Source organism: Pongo abelii, chromosome 4 (assembly GCF_028885655.2).
Source record: "Pongo abelii isolate AG06213 chromosome 4, NHGRI_mPonAbe1-v2.0_pri, whole genome shotgun sequence".
Taxonomy (NCBI): domain Eukaryota; kingdom Metazoa; phylum Chordata; class Mammalia; order Primates; family Hominidae; genus Pongo; species Pongo abelii.
Window position 1 is genome coordinate 31,857,709 of NC_071989.2, and position 19,083 is coordinate 31,876,791.

Here is a 19,083-nt window from a genome sequence, read left to right on the forward strand (position 1 = left end):
GGCCAAGGTGGGCAGATCACTTGAGGTCAGGAGTTCAAGAAAAGTGCTAGACCAGAATAGCATTGTGTCGATTACTCCCCATAAACAAAGTAAGCAGACTGAAAAACTAGAGAAACTCTTGCCAGTGAGTTCACAAATAGATTCTGGTCAAGATGCCACCCAAGTGCTGGGTACATTCTAGGCACTAGGGAATACAGCCCTCATCCCACGAAGCTTACATTCTAATTGGGGCAAGCAGAAATAGACAAACAGTAAATATGTAATAAGTCAGGCAAAAGTAAATTTTAAGCAGGAAAATAAGGCAGAATAAGGAAATAAAGAGCACCTGGAGTACTGTTTTAGATAATGGGGTCAGGTTTGACATTCTTGGTAGGGGACCATTTAGTAAAGATTTGAATGAAATTAAAGGGCGAACCATGTTGATGCTGGGTGAAGAACATTCCAAGAAGAGAGAAAAGCAAGGGTAAGTCTGATACCAGAGCTTGCTTGACAGTTGAAAGAGCAGCGAGGAGGCCTCCGCAGCTGGAAGAGACTGAGAGAGGGAGGAGAGGTCAGATATGAGGCCCCAGAGAGGTTTGATAGCTGATGAGGAGTGTGGCAGCTCCTGTAGGGCTTTGTAGTTCATGGTAAAGACTGGATTTTATTCTGATTGAGATGAGAAGCCACTGGAAACCTTTGAGTATAAGAGTTAACTAATCTAAAACTCCATTTTAAAAGGATAACACTGGCTGCTACATGAAGAATATTATTGCAGATAAAAGAATGTGGGGCCCTAAGGCAGCAGTCATTTTCTTACTTTTTCCCAGTTGAGCCCTTTGTTCGAATGAAACCTTATGACAAGCCCCACATCTCAAACACAAAAATTCCTGGCTTACTTTCAGGGAACAATTTTAAATCACTGGGCAAATAAACTCTTGTTTTAGCATCCTATTGGAATATCTATAAGACACTTTGAATTGGGCTATGGTCAACCATGTGAGCTCCATGGACCAAGTGTTTCTCCACATACATTTAATATTGTTAATAAGGAAAATGAATGTGGTTTTCACTAATATAGCTTTCACTAATATAGTTTTCACTAATATATGTGTAAGTATTTTCACAACTACTCTCTCGGAGTTTGTTGTAACTGCATAAGGAAAAAAATCTTAGCAAGTATCAAATTCAATTTGAAAGTGTTAATGCTAGAAGTTTACAAATATGAGCTTTGGTTATCTCCTTGATAGATCAACTTTTTTTTAATTAAAAGAGAGAATGTTTTGGGAATTCAGGCAATATTTCCATATCTATATTACTTTTTATACCAAATACCATTTTTACCCACTGCATTATTTTCTTTTTTTTTTAATTTTATTATTATTATACTTTAAGTTTTAGGGTACATGTGCACAACGTGCAGGTTTGTTACATATGTATACATGTGCCATGTTGGTGTGCTGCACCCATTAACTCATCATTTAGCATTAGGTATATCTCCTAATGCTATCCCTCCCCCCTCCCCCAACCCCACAACAGGCCCCAGTGTGTGATGTTCCCCTTCCTGTGTCCATGTGTTCTCATTGTTCAATTCCCACCTATGAGTGAGAACATGCGGTGTTTGGTTTTTTGTCCTTGCAATAGTTTGCTGAGAATGATGGTTTCCTATTTTCTGTTTTATGAAAGAACGTAGTTAGCTTGTCAGATTATGTTGGCTGTCAGCTAATTTTTAAGTTTTTTGCTGCCAGCCTTTCCTTGGTACATATGGATTTGATACATAGACATAGATTTAAAACTAGAAATACTTATAGATATATTGGTATATAAATGGTAGTCCAGTGCCCTTTTATAGGATAAAATTCATTCTTATATTAGAAAAATACATTCATACATAATTTTTGATTATTCAAGACATAAATGTTGAACAACTAAGTGCTAGACAATGTGGTAGGTGCAAAATTAACACTAGAGAATTCTTCCCCAGAGCACTGACTTATCATTACACAGGCACAAATCTTTAATTCTTTAATCACATAAAATTATTTTCTTCTAATAACTTCATCTCAAATTCCCTTTGGTTTCTGTGAAAGAATCTTATAATATGCCACTATACATACAAATTATGAAAAATTTATGCAAACATACATCCTTTCCAGGAAGAACCACAAATCTTCCTGACTTGAGGATACATTAGAAGACAAATTATTTAATCACAGAATACAATGAAGTCCTAGAAAAAAGAAAAAAAGCTACCTAGCAGAAGGATTTGCTATAATCATGATGGGATTTTATCTTGTTTCTTATCAGTGATAATTACAATTAATGTGACTGGACAATAAATATCCTTGATATAAATTTAAATTATCTTGGAAGGAAAAAACAACAAACAAGCAAGGCTTGTGTACAAGCATCTTTCCTGAATGATGTGGTCATTTTAGATTTTCTATTAATTTTTAAATGTCCCAACAAAAGGAAAAAATACAATTTTGCTATTTCCTAAATAGTTACTTTCTCTTTCAAAGTGAAAGCTGCCTTTAACTAAAAATTCTCACCTCTTACCCTTTATGCCAAGGTTTGATAGGAAAATATAATTACTTGTAAAATTTAAAACTACAATGGGGGAAAAGACACAAAGAACAAAACAAGATTATTGCTGTATATTATTGTAACAGCTTACAGAAGCAGCACATCTTAAGCTTAGCATTTTCCATGAGAAAAAAATGTATATAGATAATTATTAAATTTCTTACAAAGTCTATGAATATTGAGATTTCCTTTTTGTAATTAACGATGTGCTATAAATGTTTATCATTCTCAAATTTAAAATAAGAAATGATCAAGTAAGTACAATACTGTTGCCTAAATTCTTAATAAATGTTGATTCATGACATAAATGGCAAAACAGTAGCTGTTTCATTTGTTTCAACCCTTTTGATAATAAAAACATAAGTTTATATACATTGAAACTGAAACTCCAATTCAACTTGATATTATACCCATTGTGAACTTCATTAATTCTCTTTAAAATCAGGTTTAAATGGCCTACGATCATTGAATATCTATTTCATTTAGACACTCACTAGATAACAAAAATAAATTTTATGAAGATAAAATATATTGTTCATTATAATTCACTACTTGTGTTTTAAACCAAAATAATGCATTCAAGTAGAATCTTGGATGCAGCATACTATGGCAAGTTAGTAACAAGGGTTTATTTTTCTTACAGCACTCACAATAATTCCACGTATATCTGCCTAGTCAGGTCATTTACTGAAATTGAATTTCTAGTGAGGCAATGTTTTTAAACCTCATAAAGTTTTAAAAATCCAGCTGAAATGGGCAATATTTTTCTAATGGCCTTAACATATCAACTTTCTTCAGTTTTCTCTGTAATACCCCACCCCCACCCTGCTCATAAACATAGTGTATTAGTCCATTTTTACACTGCTATAAAGAACTACCTGAGACTTGGTAATTTATGAAAGGTTTAATTGACTCCCATTTCCACAGGTTGTACAGGAAGCATGGCCGAGAGGCCTCAGGAAACTTACAATCATAGCAGAAGGAGAAGAGGGAAAGGAAGGGGAAAGTGCCACACACTTTTGAACCATCAGATCTCATGAGAACTCACTCACTATCACAAGAACAGCAAGGGGGAAGTCTGCCCCAAGATTCAGTCACCTCCCACCAGGTGCCTCCTCTGACACATGGGGATTACAATTTGAGATCAGATTTGGGTGGGGACACAGAGCCAAACCATATCATTCTTCCCCTGGCCCCTCCCAAATCTCATGTCCTTTTCACATTTCAAAACCAATCATGCATTCCCAACAGTCCCCCAAAGTCTTAACTCATCCCAGCATTAACTCAAAAGTCCAAGTTCAAAGTCTCATCTGAGACAAGACAGATCCTTTCAGCCTATGAGCCTATAAAATAAAAAACAAGTTAGTTACGCCCATACAATGGGGTTACAGGTATTGGGTAAATGTTCCCACTCAAAAAGGGAGATATTGGCCAAAACCAAGGGGCTAACAGGCCCCATGTAAGACTGAAATCCAGCAGCGCAGTCGTTAAATCCTAAGGCTCCAAAATAATCTCCTTTGATTCCATGTCTTACCTCTGGGGCACACTGATAAGGTGGTGGGCTCCCATGGCCTTGGGCAGCTCCATTCCTGTGGCTCTGAAAGATACAGCCCCCAAGGCTGCTTTCATGGGCTGGCATTAAGTGCCTGCAGCTTTCCCAGGCTCATGGTGCAAGCTATTGGTGGATCCACCATTCTGGGGTCTGGAAGAGAGTGGCCCCTTTCTCACAGCTCCACTAAGCAGTGCCCCAGTGGGGACTCTGTGTGGGGGCCCCAACCCCTCATTTTCCCTCCACACTGCTCCAGTAGAGGTTCTCCATGAGGTCTCCACCTCTGCAGCAGATTTCTGCCTGGACATTCAGGCATTTACATAAATCCTCTGAAATCTAGGTGGAGGTTCCCAAACCTCAACTTCTTGCCTTCTGCACACCTTCAGGCCCAACACCATGTAGACACCACCAAGCGTTGGGGCACGCACCCTCTGAAGCCACAGCCTGAGCTGTACCTTGGCCCTTTTTAGCCACAGCTCAGGCTGGAGTGGCTGGAACACAGGATGCCATGTCCCAAGGCTGCACAGAGCAAGCTAGGCCCTAGGCCTTGCCCATGAAACCATTTTTTTTTTCTCCTATGCCTCTGGGCCTGTGAGAGAAGGGGCTGCTATCAAGGTCCCCAAAATGCCCTGGAGACATTTTCCCCCTTGTCCTGGCTATTAACATTCGGCTCCTCTTTAGTTAGGGAAATTTCTGCAGCAGGCTTGAATTCCTCCCCAGAAAATGGATCTTTCTTTTCTACCACATGGTCACCATTTTAAATATAAGTTCCAGTTTCACATCATCTCTTTGTTCACACATATGAGCATACACTTTAAGAAACAGCCAGATCATTTCTTGAATGCTTTGCTGCTTAGAAACTTCTTCTGCCAAATATCCTAAATCAACTGTCTCAAGTTCAAAGTTCCACAGATCTCTAGGGCAGAAGCAAAACACCACCAGTCTCTTTGCTAGAGCAAAGCAAGAGTGACCTTTAATCCAGTTCCCAATAAGTTCCTCATGTCCCTCTGAGACCTCCTCAGCCTGGACTTCATTGTCCATATCATTGTCAGCATTTTGGTCAAAACCTTTCAACAAGTCTCTAGGAAGTTTCAAACTTTCCCACATCTTTCTTTCCTCTTCTGAACCCTCCAATCTGTTCCAACCTCTGCCTGTTACCCAGTTCCAAAGTTGCTTCCACATTTTCAGCTATCTTTATAGCAGTCCCCCACTTTCCTGGTACCAATTTTCTGTATTAGTTCATTCTCACACTGCTATAAAGAACTACCTGAGACTGGGTAATTTATGAAGAAAAGAGGTTTAATTGACTCACAGTTCTACAGGCTGTACAGGAAGCAAGGCTAGGAGGCCACAGAAAATTTGTAATCATGGCGTAAGGTAAAGGGGAAGCACCACACTTTTAAACCATCAGATCTTGTGAGAATTCACTCCCTATCACAAGATCAGCAGGGGAGAAGTCTGCCCCCATGATACAATCACCTCCCATCATGCTCCTCCTTTGACACATGGGTATTACAATTCAAGATTAGATTTGGGTGGGGACACAGAGCCAAACCATATCACATAGCCATTCTAAAAACTAGTAATACATTTATAAATAAGACAACATTTCTCAAAATCCACTAGTCTTCCATCAGTATTAGGGTTGGAATGTTTGGTTTCCAAATGCTTCTCTTGGTTTCCCTCGAATTTATTCAAACTCTCCTTCTTAAATAGTTATCAAGTTCCTAGTCTGTTCCAGGCACCACTGTGGTCTCCCACTGCTTTAAGTGATGTAAGTGATTCTGTCTTTAGTGTTTTTCTTCCTCCACTGGACATTGTTTTCTTAGACAGCTGAATAGGAAATCTGGGATCAGTCCAGATCTTAATCTTGAGCTTCAGACTAGACATCTCTTCCTGAACTTTTCTCAGGCACCTCAGCCTCAGCATAGCAAAAATGGAACTTACCCATCTTCCCCGAATCCTGTTTTTCACTCTTTTCTCTGTTTGTGGCAGCACCGTCCAACCATTCTCCTCAATTCAACCAGTGATCTTTATTAACCATGATTTAGATTGTGGCACTCCCCTGCTTAAAACCTTTTGTAGCCAGTCGTGGTGGTTCATGACTGTTATCCCAGCAGTTTGGGAGGCCGAGGTAGGTGGATCACTTGAGCTCAGGAGTTCAAGACCAGCCTGGGCAAAATGGCCGAATCCTGTCTCTACAAAAAATACAAAAAATTAGCAGGGCATGGTGACATGCACCTGTGGTCCCAGCTACTCTGGAGGCTAAGGTGGGAGGATCACTCGAGCCTGGGAGGTCAAAGTTGCAGTGAGCCAAGATCATGCCACGGCACTCCAGCCTGGGTGACAGAGTGAGAGAGTGAGACCCCATCTCAAAACAAACAAACAAACAAAAAACCCTTGGGTAGATTCGCATTGCATTTAGAATAAATTCCAACTCCTTACCACAGCCTTCTTCTGCTGTCTAGACTCTGGCTGTCTCCCCAATCTCAACTCCTATCTCCCTCTTCTGCCTCACTAACCTTGGCCACACTAGCCATCTTTTGCTTATTTCAACAGATGATTTTTAAAATTAAATGGAAAGTAGAAAAATAACCAAAACCCTACATATGCATACAAACACACACACACACACACACACATTAAAGTTCTCAGGTTGTAAAAACTTGAGTTAAAAATGAAACAATTACTATATAAACTTGATCCAAATTTATACATATTAGAAAAGAAAATTTAATGGTGATCTTCAAAGTCACGCAACTTGTCTAGTGAGTTTACTATTAAGACCTCCATTGTGAAGAACTAATTTCTCAAAATATTTTACTTAAAGTCAAGTTGTAGATATTCAAATATGCACGAGAGATGGAAAAAAATTTATGCCACAGATATTCTGGGATATGATATGTGCCAGATGTTTTATGATGTTCTATGATGTGAGAATAGGAAATAGAAAGAAAAGCCTTTCTTAATTCCGCTCTGCATTTTCAGGTACTCTGTAGATCGACACACAGATATGGACAGAATATTCAACATTGATTCTGGAAATGGTTCAATTTTTACATCGAAACTTCTTGACCGAGAAACACTGCTATGGCACAACATTACAGTGATAGCAACAGAGATCAGTAAGTCCTACCTGATACCACTGCTGTCCCCCATTAATAGACTGAGTGTCCCAGCAAGTGCTGGCAGAGCATAGCTTGTCACCATGTATTGACAATCCGACTTGATATATATTGAGGGAAAGAGCCCTGGAGTGGTTTGCAGTAATGCTTCTTCTAGATATACATTGGCTCACACATAAATGGAGAGGCAACCATGGAAGTTCTGTGATTTGGAAACAATAAAATGGGAATGTATCTCACAAATGCAATTGAATTGGTACTCAGTGGATTTAATTCCAAAAAAGCTTATAAATTAGAACATTACATAAACAGCTGAAAAAAAAACAGACTCTCAATTAGACACCGTGTGGGGGCAAAAGATGAGAGGGGTCAAGTATATTGTAAAATGTGGGCATTGTTTAGAAAATTTTAGATATCAATTCTCCAGCTTACTATAGAATTTCTATTTCAAAGTCTTTACAGAATTAAGAGAGATAAATTATCACTTTTCCATGGTATAGCAAAGTGAGTAATCCAAACCATCAAGTAATCAATAAAATGATTAGAATGAATTTTATGATAGCCCCCATGAAACTGAAGGCAAAGAACAATAGTGCCAAAAGAATGCTTCAAATAAAATGATTACACGCAATGAAAACTAATGTAGATGGTCAATACAATGTGCAGGCTGAAGAACATAAGTGAAAAACGATCTCTTTTTTAATTTTTGTATTATACTTTAAGTTCTAGGGTACATGTGCACAATGTGCAGGTTTGTTACATATGTATACATGTGCCACGTTGGTGTGCTGCACCCATTAACTCGTCATTTACATTAGGTATATCTCCTAATGCTATCCCTCCCCCCTCCCCCCACCCCACAACAGGCCCTGGTTAAAATAGAATTTCAATGTTTAAAACTAGGCTTCTAAATTATAGCTCACTTTTCAGTCTTTGTGTTTGATTTTAAAAGTTCTAAACATTTTTAGCTCACTTTGGGTATCTAGTGTGAAATAGTCCATATCGAATAGTTTATTACATTTGTATTCTCTGTCAATATAACTCATGAGATTTGAAGTGACTAAAGGATATTTGGTAGAATAGTAACCAATATGGGCAAAATGAAGCATTGCTTTTAGATAGTGATAAGGACAGCACATTAGAAATTAGTTAGGTAGGAATTTGCTCTTCAGAATTGATGTCAAGATTTATCTTGAAGTTCATGTTAATTTATGTTAAGGGACTGATGTAGATACCAAAGACAGAGCATCTTTAAAGTTTTAAAATTACAAAATTATTTCCCACTGAAAAATGACCATTTTTCCTAAGACAATGAAATTTTATTTTTTACCAAAGCAGTCATCTCGTTAAGTATTTTAAGCTTTGTGCCTTGAAAAAATGTTTTTAAAGATTTAATGTTTCCATGACACATTTGAAAGTATTGGTGACTATCTCTTGAAAGTTAATATTCAGCTGCTCTAACTTTCAAAGAATAATGTGAGTAAAATTTTAGACATTTTCAAGAAGCTTACTGTCTAATCTTCTTAACAACCTTTGATATAACAGAAACCAAAAGTTTGTATAAAACCAGCTCCCACTCACCTCAGGGCCTTTGCATATACTGATTCCTCGACCTGAAGAGCCAGAAATATTCACATGGCTTAAACCTTCTCTTCATTCATGTCTCTGGGTAAATGATAGCTCATCAGAGAAGCAGTCCTTGGTCATCATTCTAAGTAACACCTCTATTTCTCTCAATCCTTTTTCCCTACTTAATTTCTCTATAGCATTTACCATCTGACACATTATATATTTATGAGTTTATGGTTTGTCCATCCCCATTACAATAAAGCTCCAGGAAACAGGATCTTTGTTATGTTTCCTACGTGCCCCAACATCCCAAATAGAGGCTGCTATATATGAGGTATTGGATACTCACTAAATACTTACAAAGTGAAAAAACAGATAGACACACAAGTGAAGTAAATGAAGAGAGCTGAGGTGATAGATTGTAACTCCTGATTCTTACACCAGGAATCTGTCTTCCATACTGTGGTAGAAGATTATCACAGAAGGCAACCAAAATACTTCATTTATCTCAGGGTCTGCAAACATTGATTCCCCTCTATCATTAATCCCAGATGAACAGCCTGGGCTTTCAGCCTGGGCTTGGAGTCAGACAGAACCAAGTTTGAACCTGGACTTTACTCTTTACTGTCTCTGTAAACACAGAAAAATTACTTAACTTCTCCGCGTCTCAGTTTCCTCATCTATAAAATGGGGGCAGTACCTTTGTCTACCGCAGAAGTTTGTGAAAATTAAATAATGTAATACAGCAAAGTGTTTAGCATGACATCTTGCTCTCGTTCAGCACTCAAACTAAAACACTAAGACTAATAACTATCCTTTGGTCTTCTGGTGGTTCATTCATTTTCCCTCTTCTTCCTTTTGTCCATATGCTCCCCATCTGCCTGCTTCCTTGAAAATCTACCTCTAAAATGCCTTTCTTGGTTTTGTGTTATATTAAGGTTTATTACAGAGTTGAACTATATCAACACAAGTAGCTTTGTCACCCATGTATCTCTAACAGGTGCATCCAACTCCAGATGTACCAAACAATCTCATTCTACTTTTTGTGACCACACTGGTACTTAATGCCCAGTAGTACAGCAGCTTGGGGAATCTGTGCATGAATGAGAATGAAGGAGTTGAGTGGATGTTGTCTAAAGGGAATCGGCAATCAACGTGTAAATGCCTTTTTCTTTCTTTTTGGTATGTGACAGATAATCCAAAGCAAAGTAGTCGAGTACCTCTATATATTAAAGTTCTAGATGTCAATGACAACGCCCCAGAATTTGCTGAGTTCTATGAAACTTTTGTCTGTGAAAAAGCAAAGGCAGATCAGGTGAGTTTCATTAAAAAGTACATTCAAGTTGAACATCAAATTAATTTAGATCTTCTTATCATTCAGATGATTCACAGAGCTGAAGGAGAGTTGTGAATTATCTAGGAAGTGAATGCTACGGAAATTAATACTATAAATAAGAACCAGGACTTACATATGAGAACTAACAGTTTTGAAGAACTGGAAGTTCATCAAAGACTGAGGCTGATTCCAAATCGATCTTAAGTTTTTATTAAAATAGATTAGTCACAGCTTTATTGGAAAAATCTTTATTGGTGAACAGATAGTTTAATTACCATATGTACTTGAAGTAATAACTAGAATATACTTTATAATTGCCTATAATTCATGATTTCACTTATTTACATTGACCATCTGTGTAAGTAATACAAATTCATGAATGTTTTACTGTTTTACACATTTGTCCCCACATGAAATAGGTCTTTGCTGCCAGTGATATAAAAATTATGTTTCATTTTGTGAAAATAGAAGTACACTGTTAAAGTACATGTGCAAGTAGAAAGCTGAAGTTATCGTATTCTATATACTTCTTTTTCGATTTTGCAAGTTGATAGCTTATGTAATGCTAAGAGTGCATTTCTAGAGAGACTGTCCAAAGAGCACTTCTACTTTGTGAAGTTGCAATGTTGTCACAGACTATTGGGATATTTTATAGCTTTGTATCACTCAAGGCTAAATGTTTCTCAATCAGGGTGATTTCCTCCCTGGGGATATTTGCAGTATCTTGAGAGAGTCTGATTGTCACACTAGAAAGTGCTACTAATATCTGGTGGGTAGAGGCCAGGGTGGCTGCTAAACATCCTACAATGCACAGGACATCCTGCAGTGTCCCCACAACAAAGAATAATTCCCTGCCCTTTGGCTTTCTAACCCATAATAGAGCAGATTCACTGTATATTACTTAAAGGCTATCATTTTTATAATTACATTTTTAAATCATTTTGTCAAGCAATTTCTTGCAAAACGGTAAGAAACACTTTTGAGTTATCGAAATTTTATGGCAGCGTTTTGGTTTTTCTCTTAGTTGATTCAGACCCTGCATGCTGTTGACAAGGACGACCCTTATAGTGGGCACCAATTTTCATTTTCCTTGGCCCCTGAAGCAGCCAGTGGCTCAAACTTTACCATTCAAGACAACAAAGGTAAATGAGTTCAAGTTACCTTCTCTATTTCCATCTAAATCCGTACCTGTATCTGTATGTATATGTATATGTATATGTATATGTATATGTATATATATACACACACACATATCTGTATCTATATCTAGCTTTTCCTATCACGATTAATTCAATACATGATGCAGTATCCACATACATTCACCACTTTGCTTTCCGGTTCCAGACAACACGGCGGGAATCTTAACTCGGAAAAATGGCTATAATAGACACGAGATGAGCACCTATCTCTTACCTGTGGTCATTTCAGACAACGACTACCCAGTTCAAAGCAGCACTGGGACAGTGACTGTCCGGGTCTGTGCATGTGACCACCACGGGAACATGCAATCCTGCCATGCGGAGGCGCTCATCCACCCCACGGGACTGAGCACGGGGGCTCTGGTTGCCATCCTTCTGTGCATCGTGATCCTACTAGGTAAACTGGTTCTCCCTGCCTCCTATCTCCCCATGGTGAGGGGCTCACACTGTTACTGTGACACTCTAGATTTATCTGCTTCCCCCATTAAGGCATACAGCCTGATCTAGGTGAGTCGAGTTACATACTGAGAATCTGTGCTGTACGATGTGAACTCATTTTTGCTTGCAAATGGCTTTGGAAAATGAACAGATGTGAAACTTGCCCGTGTCTTTGCTTGCCCAGGAAGCAAAGAATCTCTTGTCTATCAGACTGGGAATGAATCTCGGGGGATTTCAGGGCAACATAAATGTGCCCTTTTCATTTCATTTGTTGTGTAATTTTTTTACTTGGAAAACGTTGTTAAGTGTCTGGCATGGAGTGTATGATGAGGGCCCTTTCTATAAAGGTAAAGTTTAAAGATCTGTGGGAAAGTGGGAAGAGGAGTATGATGACTTTTCTCTCATCCTAGAAAAATAAAAACTATGAAATTTTTTTAATCCAGCAAACTAATGTTGATTTACCATTTGAATGATTACCTTCTTAGCATTGCTCTCTGATTGCCACATGCATAAGGTCTATTTCTCACACTCAACAATAAATAACTTCTGTGATTGAGGAAATAAGTATGGGGGCCCAAAAGAAATGAATGTAAGAAAAATGGAAATCAGGGTCTAACAATGATTCAAATGAAATTTTTACCCCTAACCAACTAATTAAGCCTACAAGTCGAGCGCAGATTTCTCAACAGGCCCTTGACTGTTTGTGAACTAAGAAATCAAATATTTGTTAATGCAGCCCTTCCAAAAATGAAAGCAAGATTTATAAAGCTTACCTATATAGTGAAAAGAAAAGGTAAGAAGTTAAGAGTCAACCTGAATTATACAGGGGGAAATACTCTTTTTTAAAAAATGAAGACAGAGTGACTTTGAGAAGAGTGAAAGAGAACCTGCATTTCTCCAAGAACAGAATGCCTAGGGATCCCTGCTCGAGTGCTCCTTCACACTTCACATCAACCCTTCTAATTATAACAGAAGCCTTGAAACTCAACTACAGAACTGTGATTCTCTTTGTCAACTAAGACTTGGGGAAAGTATTTTAAGATATGAGCATAAATAAAAACGGACAGTGTGCAAAGACAAATCAGTGTTTCTAATGGTGTGAGTCTGTAAACATTGTTTTGGAATAGAAAGATATGAATGTTCTTTTTGATCAAAAGGGTGATTTTTTAGAAACCTTGAATTGGTAGGGCTGTACCCAAGGAGTATTCCATGGACTCTTTTTGTCGTCTATGGAAGGAGAGATAACTCTCATCTGACAGTGGTGATTCTTCCTTTCTGTCATCATCTACCCATTTTCTCTTCCCCCTTTTCTTCCTTCTAGTCAACTCACTGAATCTCCCCCTTTCATTTCCTTCCTCCAATGAATTCACCGTCTCCTCATGACTTGTAATTGGCCTCAGTGCCTCCCACATCTTGTTTAATCTCTTTGGAATTCTGTACCTAATAAAAAAGGAGAAAAATGGGATTTAGCCTTTGTTAGGTATACACCATAGGTCAGATGCTGTGCAAGATGCCTTACAAAGGTTTTTCTCACCTAATCCTCAGCACCATTTGGTGTATAATTATCTGTAACTTAAATATGAAAACTGCAGCTCCAAGATGTGAAGTAATATAGCCAAGTCACGTGTCTAACACGTGGTAAAACTAAAGTTCCCAACCTAAATTTTCTTCCCCAGGCTTGGTGCCTGAAGACTGCACTCTATTTTCTTTTCAAACTTATGAAATGCAGGGCGATTTCCAGGCCAAAAGACAGCCCAAACTTAAAATGTGACAACTGAAGAAAGTGGAGGAAAATGAAGGAAAGCCACATTGATATAGGAAGAAATCTGGAGTCCAGAAAGTGGATCATATGGTAATGGATATTTTACAAAAATAAAACAACAGTAAAAACAACTAGACAACTACTACATCTCATGTCTTATGGTGCCTTAGAGTTTGCACAACTTTCACATTTATTAACTCATTCATGACAATAAGACTGGGCACTGTGCTATTGATTTTCTTTTACAAATAAGAAAATAGGCTTAGAACGGTCAAATCATTTAATTTAACCCAGATCTCTTTACCCTCTAGTTTTACCATAAAATTTGAACACAAATTTGCCCAATTGTCCCTCTGTCCCCCCAAAAATCTTACTGCTGTCCTCTGGCTTCAAAAGGGTAAGGGAAAGGGGGAGACTCAGTTCCTGCTGAGGGCACCTCATAGGGCATCACTTTCTAAGAATGTGTTTGCCCCAAGTGCTTAGCAATCACATTTTCACTTTATAAAAGTTAGCTCTGAGAGCTCTCCTTCTAGACAGCGACACTCTCAAGAAATCCTGTTCAGATGTGCATTGGGCTAATAAGAAAAGATATAGGCAGTTTTAGCTGTAGAAAAATTAGACCTTGAATAAATGCCTTTGATTTTTTGAAAGTGCCCTCTCCCTTCGAGACAGTTGTGCTTTCAGATGTGCATAAAACTAAAATAAAAGCTATAGATACCTTAAGCCAGGGAAGAATTAGGAGGTGATAAATGCCTGCCCCTTGCCTTACGTGACTGAATGAGCCCATGTACATAAAAGCTTAATTCTTGGAGAGACGGTTGGCTTGATTCTGTTCTCTAATCCCAATGGATGTCCTTACTTACAACCCTCTGTTTTTCAAATCCATGTCATTGTTCACACCGGCAACCAGTATGAAAGGTAGATCATGAGCATTCCTCTGCCCAAACCCCTGCAGTTCTCTTCATGTCTTTGCTCAAATTATGCAACCTCCCTCCAATAACATATATAAAACTGTGCTGGCTGGGCATGGTGGTTCACGCCTGTAATCTCAACACTTTGCGAGGCTGAGGCAGGTGGATCACTTGAGGTCAGGAGTTCAAGACCAGCCTAATCCAACATGGTGAAACCCCGTCTCTACTAAAAATACAAAAATTAGCTGGGCGTGGTGGTGAGCACCTGTAATCCCAGCTACTCAGGAGGCTGAGGCAGGAGAATTGCTTGAACCTGGGAAGCAGAGGTTGTGGTGATCTGAGATCACACCACTGCACTCCAGCCTGGGTGACAGAGTGAGATTCTGTGTTTAAAAAAAAAAAAAAAAAAAAAACTGTGCTGTATGTTCATATGGGCTCCTCAAACATATACAGAAGTATTTTTCTCCACCTTGTTCTGCTCTGCTCTTTCATGTTCATATTGCACTTATCACCTTCTAACAATTTCCTTATTATACACATTGTTTATTTTGTCTCCATCCAACTGTCCCCCACCCCACTCACCCACTCAGTGCCTAGAACTGCACCTGGTACAGGGTAGGCACTACACAAATATTATCAAATGCGTGAATGAATAAATATCCTGAATGGTTGCATCAAACAAGACATCAAGATACTTTCTGGCAGCAAAAGAGGGTGCATACAACTACAAAACCACACACTTGAAAGTGGCAAAGTTACATTTCCTTTGGAAATAGTCTATACTCCAAACCTGCTTCAAAACATGGCAATTATGAGTGCAGGCTTTTTAGTCTGACCAACCTGGATTTGAATTGCATGTACATGTAACATCTTTAAACTTCAACTTCCTCTTATGTAAAATGGGGTTTTAATGATGGTATCTATTTGTAGGGCTATTATGATAATTAAATGAGATTCAGTATGTTAAGCACTTAGTACAGTGCTTAACACATAGAAAGCTCTCAACGGGTAACCAATTATTATTATTAATACTAATGAAATTTTAATATGTAGATACATGGGTGTGCCTACATCTATTATTATATAGGTAGTTATGTGTACTCACTAAAAAGGTATTATTCTGTAATTCTTATTGCAGTAATTCAGTTTTCATGGCTCATAAAAATTGGGCTTGTTATGGATGAAATAGTAAAGAGACATTACTGTGACTTCCTGTAATACACTCCTCTGCACAAACCCAGTTTAACAATTCACTTTTTGGCCTAGATGACTGTTTTCTCTCTAAGCTTTTACTGTGTTTTTATTTTTTCACCCATATGTCCATTCGTAGACAGATGTGTCTCTCTACAAGTAGCCAGCTGTGTTCCACCCAGCCAGCTGTGAAGAAAGATCAGGAGCTATTTAAACACAATTCTTGTTTTACCTCTAATTTGAGTTAGGAGGGAAAAAATCAAAAGAATGAACATTCTCAGGAACAAACTTATAGAACATGAACCTTTGAAAAATAAAAAATAAAAAATCCCACTTACATGTATTTATTTCATTTAGCTCAAACAGAAATAATATGGCATGTGGATTCTTACCTGCCTCCTTCAAATTAGCCAATCTTGAAATCCAAAATGGCTTTCTGAATTATATCTGGGTCTCTCCAGGTATTTTCTGGAATAATATTGCTTTATATGTAGGAAAGGTATGCAAATATTCAATGTCTACTTTGGATTTTAAACTAATTTTACACTTTTCTCGGGAAAAAAAAAAAGGCATAGCGCAAAAGTTATTTTAGATGTGGAGTTTTGCAAACCCTTCAACACATTCCCAAAGGTGCCAGTGTTGTCCTTGTAACCAGTTTCAGAGCATTTTAGGTGTTCAGCATAATTTGCACCCTGATTGCAGTACTTTCACTGAGGCCGAGCTTCTTTTTTTTATTATTTTTTTCCTTACCTTGAAACTAGTTTGCCATTTCAAAGTAAAAAGGAACTACTGCCAAAATATGATGGTGTTTTATCCTCTACTTAAATTATAACCTTCTTTCAAATATTTACTCCATTTTATGGGTCCCGGTTTGATCATGGATGGAGGCAAGTGCATCCTTAAAGAAATAAAAGTTGAGTCTGCATTTTCTAGAGAACTTTTAAAACTTCACATTTGAGAACGGTGTTTCTTCCTGACACTAATTGGACAGCAAATTAACTTTTCCTTCCCTTTCTGTTTTGTTTTCTGCTTCCAGTGACAGTGGTGCTGTTTGCAGCTCTGAGGCGGCAGCGAAAAAAAGAGCCTTTGATCATTTCCAAAGAGGACATCAGAGATAACATTGTCAGTTACAACGACGAAGGTGGTGGAGAGGAGGACACCCAGGCTTTTGATATCGGCACCCTGAGGAATCCTGAAGCCATAGAGGACAACAAATTACGAAGGGACATTGTGCCCGAAACCCTTTTCCTACCCCGACGGACTCCAACAGCTCGCGACAACACCGATGTCAGAGATTTCATTAACCAAAGGTTAAAGGAAAATGACACGGACCCCACTGCCCCGCCATACGACTCCTTGGCCACTTACGCCTATGAAGGCACTGGCTCCGTGGCGGATTCCCTGAGCTCGCTGGAGTCAGTGACCACGGATGGAGATCAAGACTATGATTACCTTAGTGACTGGGGACCTCGATTCAAAAAGCTTGCAGATATGTATGGAGGAGTGGACAGTGACAAAGACTCCTAATCTGTTGCCTTTTTCATTTTCCAGTACGACACTGAAATATGTGAAGTGGCTATTTCTTTATATTTATCCACTACTCCGTGAAGGGTTCTCTGTTCTATCCGTTCCAAAAGCCAGTGGCTGCAGTCCGTGTGGATCCAATGTTAGAGACTTTTTTCTAGTACACTTTTATGAGCTTCCAAGGGGCAAATTTTTATTTTTTAGTGCATCCAGTTAACCAAGTCAGCCCAACAGGCAGGTGCCGAAGGGGAGGACAGGGAACATTTCCACTTGTTCTCAGGACAACGTGCCGACTTTGGCTGTCCTGGTGTTTTACTACACTCCATGTCAGGTCAGCCAACTGCCCTAACTGTACATTTCACAGGCTAATGGGATAAGGGACTGTGCTTTAAAGATAAAAATATCATCATAGTAAAAGAAATGAGGGCATATCGGCTCACAAGGAGATAAACTACATAGGGGTGTTTATTTGTGTCACAAAGAATTTAAAATAACACTTGCCCATGCTATTTGTTCTTCAAGAACTTTCTCTGGCATCAGCTACTATTCAAAACCTCAAATCCACCCATATGTTAAAATTCTCATTACTCTTAAGGAATAGAAGCAAATTAAACAGTAACATCCAAAAACAACCATAAACCTAGTACGACTTCATTCCTTCCACTAACTCATAGTTTGTTATATCCTAGATTAGACATGCAAAAGTTTGCCTTTGTACCATATAAAGGGGGAGGGAAATAGCTAATAATGTTAACAAAGGAAATATATTTTAGCATACATTAAAAGTTTTGGCCACCACATGTATCACGGGTCACTTATCAGTAGGCTAACGTCAAAACTGTTTAAAAATTCTTGAATTTTCCTGAGACAAATTTTAACTTCTTGTCTATAGTTGTCAGTATTATTCTACTATACTGTACATGAAAGTAGCAGTGTGAAGTACAATAATTCATATTCTTCGTATTCTTCTTACACAACTAAGTTGAATTAGCAAAGTTAGATTAAATAAAACTTAAATCTCACTGTGGGAGTTCAGTGGAGAGGTTAGAGCCAGCCACACTTGAACCTAATACCCTGCCCTTGACATCTGGAAACCTCTACATATTTATATAACGTGATACATTTGGATAAACAACATTGAGATTATGATGAAAACCTATATATTCCATGTTTGGAAGACCCTTGCAAGGGGAAAATTGGATTCCCTTAAACAAAAGTGTTTAAGATTGTAATTAAAATGATAGTTGACTTTCAGAAGCATTAATTTTTTTTCATTGTTTTTAACTTTGCTTTCATGACCATCCTGCCATCCTTGACTTTGAACGAATGACAAAGTAATGATCTCAAACTATGACAGAAAAGTAATGTAAAATCCATCCAATCTATTATTTCTCTAATTATGCAATTAGCCTCATAGTCGGTTATTATCCAGAGGACCCAACTGAACTGAACTAATCCTTCTGGCGGATTCAAATCGTTTATTTCACACGTTGTTCTAATGGCACTTATCATTAGAATCTTACCTTGTGCAGTCATCAGAAATTCCAGCGTACTATAATGAAAACATCCTTGTTTTGAAAACCTAAAAGACAGGCTCTGTATATATATATACTTAAGAATATGCTGACTTCACTTATTAGTCTTAGGGATTTATTTTCAATTAATATTAATTTTCTACAAATAATTTTAGTGTCATTTCCATTTGAGGATATTGTCATATCAGTACATATTTTCTGCTTGGAAACACACTGTTGTTTAGTTAAGTTTTAAATAGGCGTATTACCCAAGAAGTAAAGATGGAAACGTTAAAAGAAGAGAAATGTAGTATTTTGGGTTACCTGATTAGAGTGAAAATTTTTTACAATCATATTATTCCTTGTGTCTTCTGAATGGTTTCCAATTTTATAATGGACTGCC

General features: G+C 38.1%; 1 protein-coding gene across 4 annotated transcripts in view; it reads left to right on the forward strand.

Annotated features, from left to right (window-relative positions):
* The window catches only part of CDH6 (cadherin 6), a 136,759-nt gene extending 118,339 nt beyond the window's left edge, over window positions 1-18,420 (forward strand). For 2 of the 4 annotated variants that reach the window (NM_001131774.1, XM_063723866.1), the window contains 5 exon segments: window positions 7,100-7,236; window positions 9,999-10,120; window positions 11,166-11,283; window positions 11,486-11,737; window positions 16,679-18,420. In NM_001131774.1, the coding sequence (NP_001125246.1) occupies window positions 7,100-7,236; window positions 9,999-10,120; window positions 11,166-11,283; window positions 11,486-11,737; window positions 16,679-17,169 (1,120 nt within the window). In that variant the 3' untranslated portion in view covers window positions 17,170-18,420. 4 annotated transcript variants of the gene reach the window in all.
* The last annotated feature ends 663 nt before the right edge of the window (window positions 18,421-19,083 follow it).